Source organism: Girardinichthys multiradiatus, chromosome 6 (genome assembly GCF_021462225.1).
Source record: "Girardinichthys multiradiatus isolate DD_20200921_A chromosome 6, DD_fGirMul_XY1, whole genome shotgun sequence".
Taxonomy (NCBI): domain Eukaryota; kingdom Metazoa; phylum Chordata; class Actinopteri; order Cyprinodontiformes; family Goodeidae; genus Girardinichthys; species Girardinichthys multiradiatus.
Window position 1 is genome coordinate 43,951,324 of NC_061799.1, and position 18,065 is coordinate 43,969,388.

Below are 18,065 nucleotides of genomic sequence, written 5' to 3' on the forward strand. Positions count from 1 at the left end.
TACAATAAATTACACATGTGAGAACTTTGAGAGAAAAAACCACATGCTGTAAAAAAAAAACTTTGGACATGTAATCCCTGCAGTTTGTACAGCACTGTGCAAAAGTTATAAACCAGGTGTCCTCCAATTTATTGTTTTTAAGACCCACTGCACAAAATGGTGCTGTGGTCAGGCACAAAAACTGGACTGAAAAATAGAGGAAAAGCACCCATTGTCTAACGAAAAACTCTGAATACCACTAGAAAGCCTGGATAAGCCTGATTAAGAGTACTTTAAAGTAAAGGTACTGACCAGAGGTGCATTACTTTTCAATAACTGTACAGGTATTTAAAAAAACGGCATTTGTAGTTTAGGATTTCACCAAAACAGTGTTTTAAAAAAGTGCGCTGGAAAAACGTGTCTCTGCAAAGTGGTCAGCCTAAGGGCCTTGCCAGAAGCGACACACATACTTTATGTATGTGACAAGGCTGGATGTCTGACAGAATGCATTTATGTTTAAACCAACAGATGTGACTAAATAAGAAAGCATGTGACAGCAGATTTAGTGACAGAAACATTTTTTATTTTCTAAAATTGGGAAAAAGCACTTCATTTTCTGCCCTAGTTAAATGTTGGTTTCACAATTAAGTATTGTTGTAAAAACTTGAATTTCCTTCTTTAAATCTGGTCCAGTTTTAACTAAAATATAAAGCACCGTATGAGGCTTGGTTTAGTTAAATCCAACTTTTGCCAAGTTTAGCTAGTTTCAAAGATTCATCAATGACAAAAACCAAGAAGTCTAAATCAAAAGAGCAGATCCTGGTAGGTCTACTTTGGTTTCTCGGGCTATTAGTTTAACATTTGCTCAAAAGGTTTATTTTTAAATTATTGCTTTTGTTAAGATGGATTTCTTCAGTTATTTCTTAATTAGTCATTAGCAACTATTTTAAGCAGGGAAATAAATAATTGTTTAGCTGTGTACAATAACAGTAATCAAATTAGTAGCTTCCATCATTACATGTTTAAACTGATCTTTTAGTTTAGTTCTTAATAAATCATAAAATGAACCCATTGTAGTGTCATGAAGCTAATTTTTTTAGGTTGGGTTTTAGGGAAATCTGCTGTTTTTGGAAATAAATTTAATAATGTTGGACTTTCTTCTAGGAATAACTTTCTGGAAGTATTGTTGAACATTGAAGAGAATGAAAATACTTACCTCCTTCCTGGAGTTAGTTGGTTCAAGAGAAAATGTAGATAACGTTACATTGGAATATGATAAAAAAGCTGAAGTTGTAGTTGGTAGGAAGTAGTCCTGGGGATCATCCTGTTGGTTGGTGACCCAAAGCCTAAATGGCGGCTTCCAGTCATCTTCCGTATGTGTTTCCCATGTTGCTAAATCACAGTCTGTCCTGTTTGAACATCCCACCACATGTAATGTGTGACCATGTCTCAGGCTGCAGTCAGAGACCCTGAATGTTTGTTATCCTCGGTCCTGTTGTCCATCAGAAACATACCGCTGACTTTAACTCAATGTGCATGTTGGAGCTGTCTGAGAACATGCAAACACAGCATCAAGGCAGAATACGGCAGTCTTGACCACTTTGTCAGCAAGCTCTGCTCTACGAACTGGTACAAATTATGCAAGTGTAATTTAAAAACCCTATAATGATTATTATTTGGTTATTGAATGGAGCAAAAGCATAAAACGTTCTTGCTAACAGTATAAGCATTTACCCCAAGTTATCTAACCCAACCTTTACTAATATGGCACCTTTGAATAAAAAGCTCTTTACAGAACAAGAAAAAATAAGCTCAACTACACAGATTTTTGGTTGGATTCAAAGAGAGAACAAAGCTGGTTCAAATCCAGAACCCTGTGGAACACCGTAAATAACCTTACTACTAATTAAGTACTCCTTTATGTGCTTCCTGTAAAATAAAAAGATCTTTTAGACATTTTTCTTACATTTTTTATTTGTTTGTCTTTTCCTGCATCTTTCTCCTCTGAGTGAGTATAACCCTCTCACCTTTAAAGTTCCCAGTTTATCTTTTTATAAGGACCTACCCAACCATTATCCAGGGCAGAGTCAAATACACACTTACTGTAAAAAGATGTTTACACATCTGAAGGCAACACTCATTTGAATGTAGCTTTAGTTTAAAGCGTTACACTCATCATCTTGAAGACAGAATTATTGTCTTAAAAGAGTTGCAAACATTTAGTCTGCTGCTTTGATTATTTTCAATGCTGTCGTGGGGATTCAGGCTGTATTGAAATGTAAGACAAGATGTGAACTTGGCCTGTGATAGTTCTGAGTTGTTGTATGTGCAAAGAGCTTGCTGGTTAAAAATTAACATGATGTGCCAGAAACGTATGCTGTGGGGTTGTGGGTTGCCTGGTTAATCCTAAATACCACTAAGAGGTAAGTTAAGGGGTGTCAGTGGGGGGTTTATGTGCTCAACCATGGAGCTCTGCTATCTGTTACAGTGTTAGAGAGGTTCTTATCTAACTTCCCTTTCTGGGGTGAAATAATTTTCTCTTACTTAAAGTATAAACTGTTTTGTCCCTCGATTTTTATGCTTTCTTGTAAATTAAACCAAAAATGCAAGTCAACAACCAAAGACAGGCAGCAGGTGATCAATTATCCTGGCCAAAAAACTGACTTCTGTCCAGTCAGTAAGTGTTTTAAAACAGTGTGACCAACGTGTCCCACGTGGTGGTTGGACATGAAAAATCATAGTAATGAACGCAGTGAAAGGAGAGTAGCTGCCTGCTTAGTCTGGTGTAGACTTCATGATATTCCATTGAGTTACAGCCTGAAATGGTAATAAATATATCGGACTGTTGTCCTTTTAACCATTATAGTACAAAAGCATTGGAGCAGTTTTAAAATTGGTTATAAAGAAGTCAGACTTGGTTTAATATTCAACACCAGGGGTCTACAGCTTTTGCAGTCCAAAGAGCCATTATCGCTCTCAGACCAGCAAAATAAAACTCATTTAAAAAAAGGAACAAGGAGTTTTACTTTTTGTAAACCTCCACTCAATTTCTATTGTTAGCTTTTAAAATAAATAGGAGGATGGATACATATTTGTGGAAATTAGGTAAAAAGCACATAGTTTCCAACCTAATGAAAAAATACATCTAAAAAATAAAACTGGTGGCAATTTTTCCCTGAAAAAACAAAAATATTGCTAAAACCTGCATTTTTTATTATATCTGCAGTTAACAACATTAGTTGGTTCTTCTAATTTTTTGCCAAAGTTATTAAGAGCCTTTGTGGAAGGTCCAAAGAGCCACTTGTGGCTCCGGAGCCGCAGGTTGCAGACCCCAGGTCTAGACCAGTAGTTTTCCAGGCAGGGCTTTCAAGGCTTTCCTTTTGAAAGCCTTGAAAGCCCTTCAGAAACAAAAACTGAGACAAATTAAGATCCAATTCAAATTCAAAAATACTTTATTAATCCCAAAGGGAAATTAAATGTTGTTGTAGCTCATTATGTAGGTTTCTTCAATGAGCCGTTGTAGATGCCGATTGCTGTGAGCAGGAAGGATTTTCTGTAGCGCTCTGTTTGGTTAGAAAAAAACTTGCCAAGTTTTTGGTTAACAATCGAAACTCCTAGTTTCTATCTGGAGATCTACCACCGTGTTTAAGTACCTTAATTCTACTGTTATTTCTGTATTTTATTTTTTCTCAAAGAGCTGAATGCCAAATAAAATTCACAGGTCTTGGATCCTATGATGATTTCCTGCAGGTCAATTGTAGACCAATATTAGTGATGGATGGTGCCGGTTGGGAAGCGCTAGGCTGCCATCTAGTGGTTGAGATGGAACAAATACCCTGAGGATTGCCCATGATGTTGCTTGTAATGAAAGCAACATGTCTGGGTAAAAGTAACACTTGAGTGGATGGAAGGTTTAAATAGTCTACTGTGTTGTATGAAGGAAAATATATTCATTTATTTCATTTTTTTGTTCATTTTGTAAATTTTATTACAGCTCGTGATACTTCTATACAATGATTGCTTGTAGTAAGTTGCCCTGGATCAGAGATGAAGTTTTTTAATTGCTATTTTAGTAAGTTGAAGATCTATAAGTTTTAAATATATACTTTTTATCTTGTTTTTTTTTTTTCTCAGTGGAGAAAGTGGAGCCGGTAAAACAGAAAGCACCAAGCTGATTTTGAGGTTTCTGTCTGCCATGAGCCAACACTCACTGGAGGTTTCCTGCAGAGACAAGTCATCTCATGTGGAGGAGGCGCTGCTGGAGAGCAGGTAATTATTTAGGTTAAAGTGAATTGTGTCAGCTTTCCAGCAGACCCATACCGGATGAATGCCTGATGATCTTACCACTCATTCTCTCATCAGTCCCATCATGGAGGCCTTTGGAAATGCTAAGACCGTCTACAACAACAACTCGAGCCGCTTTGGGAAGTTTGTCCAGCTGCATTTCAGCCAGAAGGGAAACATTCAAGGGGGCAGAATTGTTGATTGTATCCTTTCAGAAGTACTTGGATTGGGTGGCCATGACCTGCTTTCATTTTTTATATCTGAAAAAGGCTGAGAATAAAGCAAAGTAGGAATGTTTCAAGCGTTAAATTAATAGGAAATCAGAAAGCTACAGCTAGATCTATTAAAGGGAAATAGCTTTTAGATGTTTTTAATTAGTTTTCAAAATCTGAAACTTTTAGTTTTATGGTTTGCATCCATAAATAGGTAGTTGCAACACACATCATGACTGATGACAGGAGGATAGTCTGAACTGACTAAACCAAGAAGCTAGCAGCAGAACACCTAATTAATCTTTTTGACTGAATCCAGATCACCATTACCTGGTTAACCGTGTTTGGAAAGTCGGTGGGTTAGCACAGCCAACGTGTTTATTTTACTAGAATCATCCGGGAGGAGCTCGGAGTAGAGCCGCTGCTCCTCCACATCGAGAGGAGCCAGTTGAGGTGGCTCGGGCATCTATACCGGATGCCTCCTGGACGCCTTCCTCGGGAGGTGTTCCAGACACGTCCCACCAGGAGGAGGCCCAGGGGACGGCCCAGGACACGCTGGAGGGACTATGTCTCTCGGCTGGCCTGGGAACGCCTTGGGCTCCCCCCTGGAGGAGCTGGAGGAGGTGTCTGGGGAGAGGGACGTCTGGGTGTCTCTACTGAGTCTGCTGACCCCGCGACCCGGTCCTGGATAAGTGGAAGACGACGAGTACGAGTACTTATGTGATTGGTGCTACATTAGCTTGCTAAATATTCTTAACATGGTGATTAGCATACCCTACAAGTTTCTTTAGATATAAATTAAATATTAGCATAGCATTCTATTATGTTTGACTAGGGCCAAATCTGGGCTAATTATTCAGATAGATAATTACTGTTGAGCTAGAGGCAGGTGTTGTTATTATCTGAGGAATCATTTTGACAGTTTGTAGGTTTTTATAACCATGCAAAGGTATTTGACTGTTTTGCGCCTTAACCGATTCTTTTCTGATGACAGATCTTCTAGAAAAAGTAAGTTCTCATTATTCTTTCAAGCCTGCACTTATGTTAAAGTAAATCATTATCATTTAAGTCTTATGATTGGAAAGCGTATTAACAGGTTTTACCAGCAGGGGATCCAGTAATGTTAAATTCCTATTGTAGTCAAAGAGTAGATCTAGAAAATATCACAAAAACTTTGTTAAAGACTGTTAGAATAAAGCATGTCATTTGTCTGGAAATATTTGGATTTTGATGGGAGAAATTGTCATATTTGCAATAACAAAATATAAACTAACAGATGAACATATTCTATTGGGTATTTATTCGTTTTGCAATATCTATTTTGACTGTTATTCTGTTTCCTCTTCAGAATCGAGTTGTTCGGCAGAACCCAGGAGAGAGAAACTATCACATTTTTTACGCCATATTAGCAGGAACCAACAACCAGCAAAGAGGTGAGTTAGAAAGAAAATAATAAGGCAGAATATACTGCTCCAAATTATAAGAAAACTTTTTTCTTCTGGTTTTGACATCAGTGTATTCCACATGCAAAGTCGCACATTACTTTGTAGAAGAGGATCAAATATGTTTTTTGTTTCTGCAGAGGCATTTGGGTTGACACATCCTGAAAGCTATCACTACCTGCGACAGTCCCACTGCATCGCTGACAAGACAATCAACGACAAAGACACTTTTCAGGATGTTCTGGTATGAATGACTGGGTCTCTAATTATTAACCTGAGTTTATTTAATGCAGCAAACACGTGACATTCAGGCAATGCTTAAACTAACAAGGGTTTTGAATATCGAGTTTAAGGAAATGTTTCTATTTTTTTAAGTTGGTCTGATCGAAAAATCTCACATTTTCAACTGTAATAAGATAGATTATTGGTATTCTGTTACTTGAAGAGTGATCTGAGTATTTCGTATTATTGTAAATGACTATTTTCATAGAGCAGAAAGTAGAATTTCACTAATTAGCTACCAAACAAAATGTATGATTCTAGTTCAGTTTCAATGTTCATATACTGCATTTATTTTTTGTTTCCCAAGTAGTTGTTACAAACATTGCATCTTATTAATGGATAAGTTTGATCAGTAATTAATAAATGTATATAGGGAGGAAAAAACAAAAGTGAGAACATTTTAGGGTAATTGGTTCTGCAACAGCAGACTTTCTTACTTAAAATGAGTCTAAAACTCAAATATCTCAGAAAAAAATACATTTCTATACAAGATAGGTTGTGATGAACAGAAATGTTTAGTCCTGACCCAAAGAAAGAAAATCAGTTTATTAATAATAACCCAAAGCCAGCACAGGTGACGTCCCCAGCAGTAAGAACAACTGACATTGAACCTGAGGTTTTCAGCAGTGTCTTCTTCGTGTCTTTGTGGTTTTCAGAACGCCATGCAAACAATGCAGTTCACAGAGGAGAACATCAGTGAGATCCTGCGCCTCCTGGCAGGGATTCTCCATGCAGGGAACATTGAGTTTATGACGGCTGGAGGGGCACAAGTTGCCTCCAAATCAGGTTGGAAAATTTATCCTCCCCAAATGGTTGATTTCATCTTTTTTCTGCCAGCTTCGGACTGTCCTTGCAGGAACAACAGATACCGCAGCACGCGTTACTGTGACACAGACTGCTTTAGTATCAGTAATCAACAATAAAGAATATGGTTCACCTTAAAACTAGAAGGGCAACTCCAAGAACTGGACCTGGAAGCATGTCATTAACAAACATCATCTAAAATAGATTTGAAATTAGTGAGACTTGGGTTTTTTGGGTTCCTTTTGTCTGCAGCTCTGTGCTGGACATCTGAACTCCTGGGACTGAACTCAGATCAGCTCGCAGAAGTCCTGACCCACCGCTCAATGATCCTCAGGGGGGAGGAGATCTCCACACCACTAACGGTTGAACAGGTCAGGAGATGAAATGCAGACTTGTTTTTCAGAGATATTTGTGATGCATCTCAAAGCAGGAACATAAACTCTGCCAATAAATACTGAGAAAAAGCAAGTGTTTTATTTTAAGCAAGTGATCCTGCAGCGAGTGTTCCTAACCGTCCTAAAGTCCAAACATTTGAGATTTCTGCTACTGACCTCTTATTGCTGCTTTGTGGGGACCAAGGTAGATCTGTAGGAGGTGATGAGATGGAAATTCAGATAAAATTCAGGAAACATTGTATAAATAATGATTAAACCTCTTAATTATTTTTAAAATAACTACGTTTTATTAGCTTTGGGTCTGCTTTTTTGTGATAACGTGGGTTTGCTTGAGCGATTATTAAAGTAAATAACCTATTTGAGACCAGGAGACTCTGTGTTACTTTCATCTGCTTTCTAATACCACATCTTTGTTGGTTCTGAAGGCGGTGGACTCCAGAGACTCCATGGCCATGGCACTTTATTCTCAGTGTTTCAACTGGATCATTCACAAACTGAACAACCGCATCAGGGGCAAGGAGGACTTCAAATCCATCAGCATCCTGGACATTTTTGGATTCGAGAACTTTGAGGTGTGTGTTTAGGTTAAGAGTGTGAAATTGATCCTAAATGCTTTTGTCACATAACATGACCTTGTATTTCCATGTTCTGGATTACTCATGCATTATTTGTGAATTTAATGTTGGAATGATGTATAAACCTCAGGGATTTCTTGCTGCTCATCACTAACTTTGGAAATTCAGTTTGAAATATTTGCCTCATTTGGTTCCTCTCAGGTTAATCGCTTTGAGCAGTTCAACATCAACTATGCAAATGAGAAGCTTCAGGAGTATTTTAACAAGCACATTTTTTCTCTGGAGCAACTTGAATACAACAAGTAGGTGGTCATGCTTCATTTCTTTTCTTCTGCACTGGGCTTTTAATTCTTTTTTTAGTTTTTTTGGTGTGGAAACAAGAAAAATAGATTATGTAAAAACTTTTCAGATTTTCTTAATTGTTTCATCTTTTTTGGAAAATGAAAATAAGATGTTCTGAAAGTGTTCATATTGTAAGTAAATTAAACGATAGATGCAAATTTGAACCTCAGGGATTGAGTTGAAAGTTTTAACTGCTGGTAGGGGTCGTGTCTTAGATGCTCTCCGGTTTTAACACGCTGACTCTTCTTTATTTGTTTCTTGCAAACACAATAATTCATCTTTTCTGCTTCTTCCTGCAGAGAGGGTCTGGTTTGGGTCGATGTTAACTGGATGGACAACGGAGAATGTCTGGATTTGATTGAGAAGGTGTGTAGATGATTTCTAACCAGACACTGGTTCGCTCATTGAGGAGGTTTTATTATGTTTCTAATGAGGGTTATTTTTAAACCGGGTAAGTGAATATCTAGTTTTACATAAAATAAACATGACGAGTAAAGAGCCAAATAAAGATGGTGGTAGATTCAGTGTTGTTGAAGGTTGGGTCACATCACTGCCTCCCTATTTACCGGTTTTTCAGATTATATTTGTCATTTTTTCTTGTAAACTCTGTTTTAACACAGTAACAATTTGGATGTCAGAGGTGATGAAATCTTGCATCTCTTCCTAGAAACTGGGTCTCCTGGCACTGATGAATGAGGAGAGTCACTTTCCCAAAGCCACAGATGACACCTTGCTGGAGAAACTCCACAGCCAGCACTCGGTTGGTCTTCAACATGTTTCTTTGATGTGTTTTTTCAACTGTTGATGCATTTTGTATTCATGTAAGGCAAAAAATAAAAACAGTAAAGGAAATGTTACAAGTATTTATTACGAAGTTCCGTCCAAAATCAACTTGTGCCCTGCTGGAGACCTACCAGGCCTTTTCATGAACCCGTATGGTAGCAGGTCAACCACTTCAACAGTCATGTGTTTACATAAATGCAGCCAGCAACAAAAAACCAGCGAACCGCTTGACTCGGTTGTGTGACGACCTCCCAGGAGGAGCACCAGCTGTAGACCAGATTCAGAGCCCCCCATGTCTTTACACAACTCACACAATAGGACAGCAGTTTGTGTCCTGTAACATTTTTCAAGGCTAGAGCAGACATTGAGGCAGATCTTTGACCATTTCTCGTTTAATTTGTCCGGATTAGCCTGGATTCTCACACACCTCACAGGTTTCTAAAAGATTTCTGTCTGGTGACGGAATATCCATGAAACATGGTTTAATTAGTGTCCTGCTGAAAGCCCAGATGACGACCCATTTTCCGTTGTCTCACAGAGACAAGCAGATTTACATGTAAAATGTCCTGGTATTTCAGAGAATACATGATGCACAGTTCTCAGGGCCTCAGCAGCTTCACAGATCCTCAGTTGTACTCGACTGTTGGCATGAGCTGCTTTTCCACATGTTCATCCTTTGTCCCACATCAAACTCCGCTGGAGTGTTGCTGGGTCTTATCTGAACAAAGCACACAGTTCCAGTTAAAGTCCCAGTGGAGTTGATTGAACTCACCATGTTTTTCAACAGTTTGACACAACAGATTTAGTCCTGGCATGCCTCCCAAACTCATGTTGGCATGTAAATAAAATCTAATTGTTGATTAAAATTCTTTCCAATGTCACCTATATGGAATAGGGATGAAACAATAAGTAAAATAATATATTTTAAGCTCTGATTTTAGCACATCGGTTATTGAAAAAGGTGCAGATTAGATTTTTGTCTTCCTTTGTGAGTCCCTTACCTTATTGACTTTGCCTTTTTCTGCAGAAAAATCCGTTTTATGTGAAACCTCGTGTTGCTGTGCACTGCTTTGGAGTCAGACACTATGCAGCAGAGGTAACTCCATCACATCTGAGCTTGGGATATTCCACTGCTGTACAGTTTGTGTTTTAATGAGCTGAGATATGTGGGGGAAAAAAGTTAACACAGATTTAGATGCTGCTCTGCTTACCTTTGCTCCTGTAAACTCTGCTGCCCCCTTGTGGCTGTTCCCAGGTGGTATATGATGTGAGGGGAATGCTGGAGAAGAACAGAGACACTTTCAGGGATGACATCCTCAACATGCTGAGAGAAAGCAGGTTGGCTTTTAAGGATGCTTTCTGTTATTTTTACAAACAAAATGTTTTTATGTTGAGAAATATTGTGATCTACTTGACTTGTAAAACGACTGTTTGGGTAAATATTTCTATTTTTTTTCAGGTTGGACTTTGTCTATGATCTGTTTGAACATGTATTGAGCCGCAACAAGCAGGACACTCTGAGGAGCAGCACCAAGCACAGACGGCCAACCGTCAGCTCCCAGTTTAAGGCAAGTCACTAACAAACAGCACATTACCTGAGTCGGCAGTTTGTCAGTAATTAATGCTACAAGATGCAGACAATACAGAGTTCGCTGAATATTACTGGGAAACGTTGGCCAGAAGAGGTTTTATTTCTTTTTAAACACAGCCTCAACAAATATGTGCTATAAACCAGCTGCTTTTATTTAATAGTTTAAAACCTGAGGTTACAGTAGCACTAATTGGTGGCAAAATCAATTATAGAGGCAAGAAATATGATGGATGGATGGATGGATGGATGGATGGATGGATGGATGGATGGATGGAAGGGTTGATAATAAATTGGTGACTTGAGGTTTTTATTGACTGATTTATTCAACCTAGAAAGAAGCTGAGCATAATAATTTAAATTCCTTAAGTGACAATAGATCGGCAATAGTTGAATGCTTGGATAGGTAAATGAATGGATAGTTACACTGATAATTGGAGGACAAATTGAAGCAAATGTATAATAATTTACATTTATTATAGCGTGAGCTTAAACAGAATCACTCTTTGCAAAATCAAATGACTGAGTGAAATTATAGATGAAGAGTCATTGGCGCAGGTAAAATCTGCCTTTTTCTTACCCCTTTACAGTAGATCTGTACAGCCCAACCTCATAAACAAGTTCAAATTTCAAAATATGACAAACACATATTTTAGAGTAAAATGTGTGATATATCATACATTATTCACAGTTTGAGTTACATTTTTGATTTTTATAGCTTATTTTTTCCAGTTATTGTCATAATTATTTCTAGTTATCATATTTTCAGTATTAAGTGTTTAGTTTCTGCAGCATTGTCAGAAATGTATAGTATTTACAATCAGAAAGTACAAAATGAAATGGCAGAAGCCAAAGCTATTACATTTATGTGTATTAGAAAGTATGATAATGGTTACTAGTGTAGATGAAGAAATTTAAATGGCCAGTAGGTGCAGCATCACTAGAATATCACCTGTTTTCATGCTTTTGCAGGAATCTCTGCACTCTCTGATGGCCACACTCAGCACGTCCAACCCGTACTTTATACGATGCATCAAACCAAACACACACAAGGTGAGTCCCTGGTGCTTCAGTGAATCTGCTCATGTGATTCTGTGCAACAAACAATCTCACATTTATTGTCTAAAGTAAATATTTGTGGGTCAGGATGTCACAGTGCTGACAATCTGTGTGAAGCTGCAAACAGTCCTCCCCCTGCACAAGGTGTCTGGCTCCGGTGACCTTTAGCCCCAGGTTGCCTAGCAACAGGCTCAAGGAGCGAAGCATGCAGGGCTTGTAGACAGCTGATATACAGAAGGAGACTTTGGAATATCCCATTTGCGCTGTGGCTGCTGTTACCACCAAAGGACGGAAATGTCACTGACTGGAAGGTTGCTTTGATAATGCAGAATGACCTGTGACCAACATTAATGCAGACGTTACTGGATAACTACAGCAGAATAATGTCATCAATGACATTTAAAAGCAAGCGCATGCATGAATAACACTCACACCAACAAATATGAAGATGTTGGTGTCATATCGGATCTATCATCAAATAAAGGAGCGAGAATGGAGAGAAATGTTGCAGCCATACTGATGAGGTCACAGCACTAACAGATTCCTTCTCCGATCGTTGTCTTCCTGGTTGCCCAAATTTGACCATACACACTCACTCATCTGTACCCTCTTAGCTATTATTTCTCCTTGACTTTTAACTCAGTTTGAGAGGTTGGCTATTATTCTTTTACTCTTTTATTTTATTAATTTAAGTATTTTGATTAGTTTGTTTTATATTGTTTTTTATGTTTTATTAGGTGATTCTAGAATTATTGTATTTATGGTAGATCTGCTAAGTATATATTTATTGTATTAGTTTAATCAATGTGCAGCACTTTGATCAACAGTGTCGTTTTTAAAGTACTTTATAAATAAAGTTGTATTGTATTTTATTATTCATTCTTTAGCTCCTTATTTCCCTTATTCTACACTCATTTTTATGTTATCATTATTTATTTATTGATTTATTTTTCATAAACACTAAAATCTTTAGAGACCTACCAAAGCCACACCTCATCCGTTTATAAAACCTCTCTCTCGCTCAGACTGGGACAGGCTGTGCCTTATTTATTGTTACTTTTTCACAAAACAATTAGGAGACTTGATCAAAAAGATTTAATCTTGTCTGATTTAACTGGATAAAACTCACACTAAATATTGTGAATTGTTTTGCAACATCCTGATCTAATTTCTTTCAATTAAAAAATTATAATTAAAAACATTATTGAAAAATAATTTATAAACAAAGAATAAAACTGAAAAAAATCAAAAGCATCATGTACAATGTCCCTCACATTATTTTATTTCCCCATTTATAACTCTGACTGTTTAACAACATTTACGTTTTAAACATTATAATAGGAAATTGCATTACAAGAAGCACTGCCCCTCGCTTTAGCTTAAACATGTAGCAAGTGCATAAAAGAAACTACAAAAATATATAAATAAAGAATTACGACTGAACCAAAATTTAGAAAAATAATTCAAATGAAAAATACTTCTATTTTATTTTGTTCTGTTCTATTCTTCATCTGTTGCTGTCAGAAGACAGAAAGGAGAGACTTCAGCATCATGAACATCACTGATATACGCATGTTTCAGAAATCACAGAAATTACATGATGAAAAAGGAAGAGCCACAGATAATGTCAGGTTTGATGTCATCAGTGACAGTCATGAATAGCTGTGATGTCATCAGTGACGGTCATGAATAGCTGTGATGTCATCAGTGACATAATAAATAGCTGTGATGTCATCAGTGACCGTCATGAATAGCTGTGATGTCATCAGTGACGGTCATGAATAGCTGTGATGTCATCAGTGGCCGTCATGAATAGCTGTGATATCATCAGTGACGGTCATGAATAGCTGTGATGTCATCAGTGACATCATAAATAGCTGTGATGTCATCGGTGACCGTCATGAATAGCTGTGATGTCATCAGTGACGGTCATGAATAGCTGTGATGTCATCAGTGGCCGTCATGAATAGCTGTGATATCATCAGTGACGGTCATGAATAGCTATGATGTCATCAGTGACGGTCATGAATAGCTGTGATGTCATCAGTGACGTCATAAATAGCTGTGATGTCATCAGTGACGGTCATGAATAGCTATGATGTCATCAGTGACGGTCAAGAATAGCTGTGATGTCATCAGTGGCCGTCATGAATAGCTATGATGTCATCAGTGACGTCATGAATAGCTGTGATGTCGTCAGCGGCCGTCATGAATAGCTATGATGTCATCAGTGACCGTCATGAATAGCTGTGATATCATCAGTGGGTCATGAATAGCTATGATGTCATCAGTGACGGTCATGAATAGCTGTGATGTCATCAGTGACGTCATAAATAGCTGTGATGTCATCAGTGACGGTCATGAATAGCTATGATGTCATCAGTGACGGTCAGGAATAGCTGTGATGTCATCAGTGGCTGTCATGAATAGCTATGATGTCATCAGTGACGTCATGAATAGCTGTGATGTAATCAGTGGCCGTCTTGCATAGCTGTGCTATTCTAGCAATAGAATAGAATAGAATAGAATAGAATAGGGCAAATTTATAGATTTTCTAGGTTTTTATTCTAGGTAATAATTTAAAATGTTGTTTCTCAACAGGAGTTTCTGCAGGACATTATTAATAGACTGTTTCATGGTGTTAACTGGGTCAAGACAAATACTATGATGTAATGTCATTTCCTATTATGATGTTTAAATAGTAAATGCTGTTTAAATTGTCAGAGTTATAAATATGCAGATAATAAAATGTGATGGACATTGTAGATGATAGTTGTTTTTTAAGATTTTTTTTATTGTATTTCTTTTTTATTATTTTTCAATAATGTTTTTAATAATCATATTTTAAATAAATGATTTCCTTATTATTTATTTTAATTATTTCTATATTTCAGATATTTTTCTAGTTGTTGTTCTTCATTTTAATAAATTCTCAATTAGTTTTCCATTAATATCTTTCATTTAATTATTTTTTTACATTTTGTTTCAGTTATAATTTTTCATTTTAAAAATTTTAAAAATTTTCTTTGACGCACTTGATATATATTTAAGGTCAGCAATCAACGACGACGGGTTCTCCTTCCACGTCTACGGGCAGAGGAAGCATTCTGTCGCCTCCTCCGTCTGTGGACACGGCTGGTCCTACGGCTCCTCTTACGGCGAACGGTCTGGGAGGATCGTCGACGTCTCGCTCTACGTGCCATTGTAGCAATGCTGAGGTATGCAGAGTGGGGTCATATTTATAGTCTGGAAGAAACTGTTGTGATGTCATCGATGACATCACAGCTATTCATGACGGCCACTGATGACATCACAGCTATTCAGGACCGTCACTGATGACATCACAGCTATTCATGATGGCCACTGATGACATCACAGCTATTCATGACCGTCACTGATGACATCACAGCTATTCATGACGGCCACTGATGACATCACAGGTATTCATGACGGCCACTGATGACATCACAGCTATTCATGACGGCCACTGATGACATCACAGCTATTCATGACCATCACTGATGACATCACGGCTATTCATGACCGTCACTGATGACATCACAGCTATTCATGACCGTCACTGATTACATCACAGCTATTCATGACCGTCACTGATGACATCACAGCTATTCATGACCATCACTGATGACATCACAGATATTCTGTTCTATTCTCCTCCAATCACTGTCCTCCTGGTCGCCCAAATTTTAATCTATATACTCACTCGTCTGCACCCTCTTAACTATTATTCATTCTTTAGCTCCTTATTTCCCCTATTCTACACTCATTTTTATTTTATCATTATTTATTTATTTACTTATTTTTCATAAACACTAAAATCTTTAGAGACCTACCAAAGCCACACCTCATCCATTTATAAAACCTCTCTCTCGCTCAGACTGGGACAAGCTCTGCCTTATTTATTGTTACTTTTTAAAATTGTTCTTTTTATGATCATGTAAACTGAAAAAAAATGTTTTTGCCTGTCGCTTTTTTTTCTCCCCACTCTTTTGATGACAAACAACCATCTATTCGGGGCGACACCACCGATTGATGACCTTTCTCTGGCAGGAAGCACAAAACAATTAGGAGACTTGATCAAAAAGATTTAATCTTGTCTGATTTAACTGGATAAAACTCACACTAAATATTGTGAATTGTTTTGCAACATCCTGATCTAATTTCTTTCAATTAAAAAATTATAATTAAAAACATTATTGAAAAATAATTTTTAAACAAAGAATAAAACTGAAAAAAATCAAAAGCCTCATGTACAATGTCCCTCACATTATTTTATTTCCCCATTTATAACTCTGACTGTTTAACAACATTTACGTTTTAAACATTATAATAGGAAATTGCATTACAAGAAGCACTGCCCCTCGCTTTAGCTTAAACATGTAGCAAGTGCATGAAAGAAACTACAAAAATATATAAATAAAGAATTACGACTGAACCAAAATTTAGAAAAATAATTCAAATGAAAAATACTTCTATTTTATTTTGTTCTGTTCTATTCTTCATCTGTTGCTGTCAGAAGACAGAAAGGAGAGACTTCAGCATCATGAACATCACTGATATACGCATGTTTCAGAAATCACGGAAATTACATGTTGATGAAAAAGGAAGAGCCACAGATAATGTCAGGTTTCATGTCATCGGTCATGGATAGCTGTGATGTCATCAGTGACGGTCATGAATAGCCGTGATGTCATCAGTGACAGTCATGAATAGCTGTGATGTCATCAGTGACCGTCATGAATACCTGTGATGTCATCAGTGGCCGTCATGAATAGCTGTGATGTCATCAGTGACGGTCCTGAATAGCTGTGATGTCATCAGTGACGGTCATGAATAGCTGTGATGTCATCGATGACATCACAACATTTTCTTCCAGACTATAAATATGACCCCACTCTGCATACCTCAGCATTGCTACAATGGCACGTAGAGCGAGACGTCGACGATCCTCCCAGACCGTTCGCCGTAAGAGGAGCCGTAGGACCAGCCGTGTCCACAGACGGAGGAGGCGACAGAATGCTTCCTCTGCCCGTAGACGTGGAAGGAGAACCCGTCGTCGTTGATTGCTGACCTTAAATATATATCAAGTGCGTCAAAGAAAATTTTAAAAATGAATAAAATGAAAAATTATAACTGAAACAAAATGTAAAAAATAAAAATTTATGTTTTTAATTATTATTTTTAATTGAAAGAAATTAGATCAGGATGTTGCAAAACAATTCACAACATTTAGTGTGAGTTTTATCCAATTAAATCAGACAAGATTAAATCTTTTTGATCAAGTCTCCTAATTGTTTTGTGCTTCCTGCCAGAGAAAGGTCATCAATCGGTGGTGTCGCCCCCAATAGATGGTTGTTTGTCATCAAAAGAGTGGGGAAAAAAAGCGACAGGCAAAAACATTTTATTTCAGTTTACATGATCATAAAAAGAACAATTTTAAAAAGTAACAATAAATAAGGCACAACCTGTCCCAGTCTGAGCGAGAGAGAGGTTTTATAAATGGGTGAGGTGTGGCTTTGGTAGGTCTCTAAAGATTTTAGTGTTTATGAAAAATAAATAAATAATGATAAAATAAAAATGAATGTAGAATAGGGGAAAGAAAGAGCCAAACAATGAATAATAGTTAAGAGGGTACAGACGAGTGAGTATGGCAGGCCGTTTTAACATTTGTTCAAAGCGCACACCTTTCTGTTGTTCCATTTGTAGATCACTAAAATAGGATTCAGTCAAAATTACATTCTTTCTAGTCAGAGCTGTAATTATAGATGTCCACAATTACATTTTTGCTGGCAGAAATGTAATTTCAGGATATCAAAAAATGAAATTGTTCTAGTAAGAATTATGTTTCAGATACCTATAAATCTTTGCAATTTCTAAGTGGCCGTTTTGACATTTATTAGCTTGACTGAATATGTATTTTAGATATCTTAAATAAAATTCATCCTAGTCAAACTGAACATTCCAGACATCTAAAATAACATTCCTCCTATCTAAAATGAACATTCTAGGTATCTTAAATATAATTCTTACTAGGATTAACTCTAATTTCAGATCTCCATAATCCACTTAATACTAGTCATAATGACCATTTCAGATATCAAAAATGAAGAAAACATTCCAGATATTTACAATATAATTTCTAACATCAAAAATATATTTTTACTAGTAAAAATGTCATTACAGATATCTACTCCGCAGTTTTTACTAGGAACAATTTGGTTGTGGATATCCATAATTGTCATTATTCCTATCTATAACTGTTTTTACGTATATCAAATTAAATGACTACATGTACGTAA

The 18,065-nt window shown here is 37.1% G+C and overlaps 1 protein-coding gene across 2 annotated transcripts in view; it reads left to right on the top strand.

Annotated features, from left to right (window-relative positions):
- The window catches only part of myo10 (myosin X), a 122,296-nt gene that overhangs the window by 71,850 nt on the left and 32,381 nt on the right, over positions 1 to 18,065 (top strand). For both annotated transcript variants that reach the window (XM_047368593.1, XM_047368592.1), the window contains 15 exons: positions 4,114 to 4,248; positions 4,342 to 4,466; positions 5,470 to 5,483; positions 5,824 to 5,908; positions 6,058 to 6,161; positions 6,856 to 6,985; positions 7,256 to 7,374; positions 7,824 to 7,970; positions 8,175 to 8,275; positions 8,615 to 8,681; positions 8,983 to 9,075; positions 10,126 to 10,194; positions 10,354 to 10,436; positions 10,558 to 10,666; positions 11,659 to 11,739. In XM_047368593.1, the coding sequence (XP_047224549.1) occupies positions 4,114 to 4,248; positions 4,342 to 4,466; positions 5,470 to 5,483; positions 5,824 to 5,908; positions 6,058 to 6,161; positions 6,856 to 6,985; positions 7,256 to 7,374; positions 7,824 to 7,970; positions 8,175 to 8,275; positions 8,615 to 8,681; positions 8,983 to 9,075; positions 10,126 to 10,194; positions 10,354 to 10,436; positions 10,558 to 10,666; positions 11,659 to 11,739 (1,462 nt within the window). The remainder of the gene's footprint in view (positions 1 to 4,113; positions 4,249 to 4,341; positions 4,467 to 5,469; positions 5,484 to 5,823; positions 5,909 to 6,057; positions 6,162 to 6,855; positions 6,986 to 7,255; positions 7,375 to 7,823; positions 7,971 to 8,174; positions 8,276 to 8,614; positions 8,682 to 8,982; positions 9,076 to 10,125; positions 10,195 to 10,353; positions 10,437 to 10,557; positions 10,667 to 11,658; positions 11,740 to 18,065) is intronic.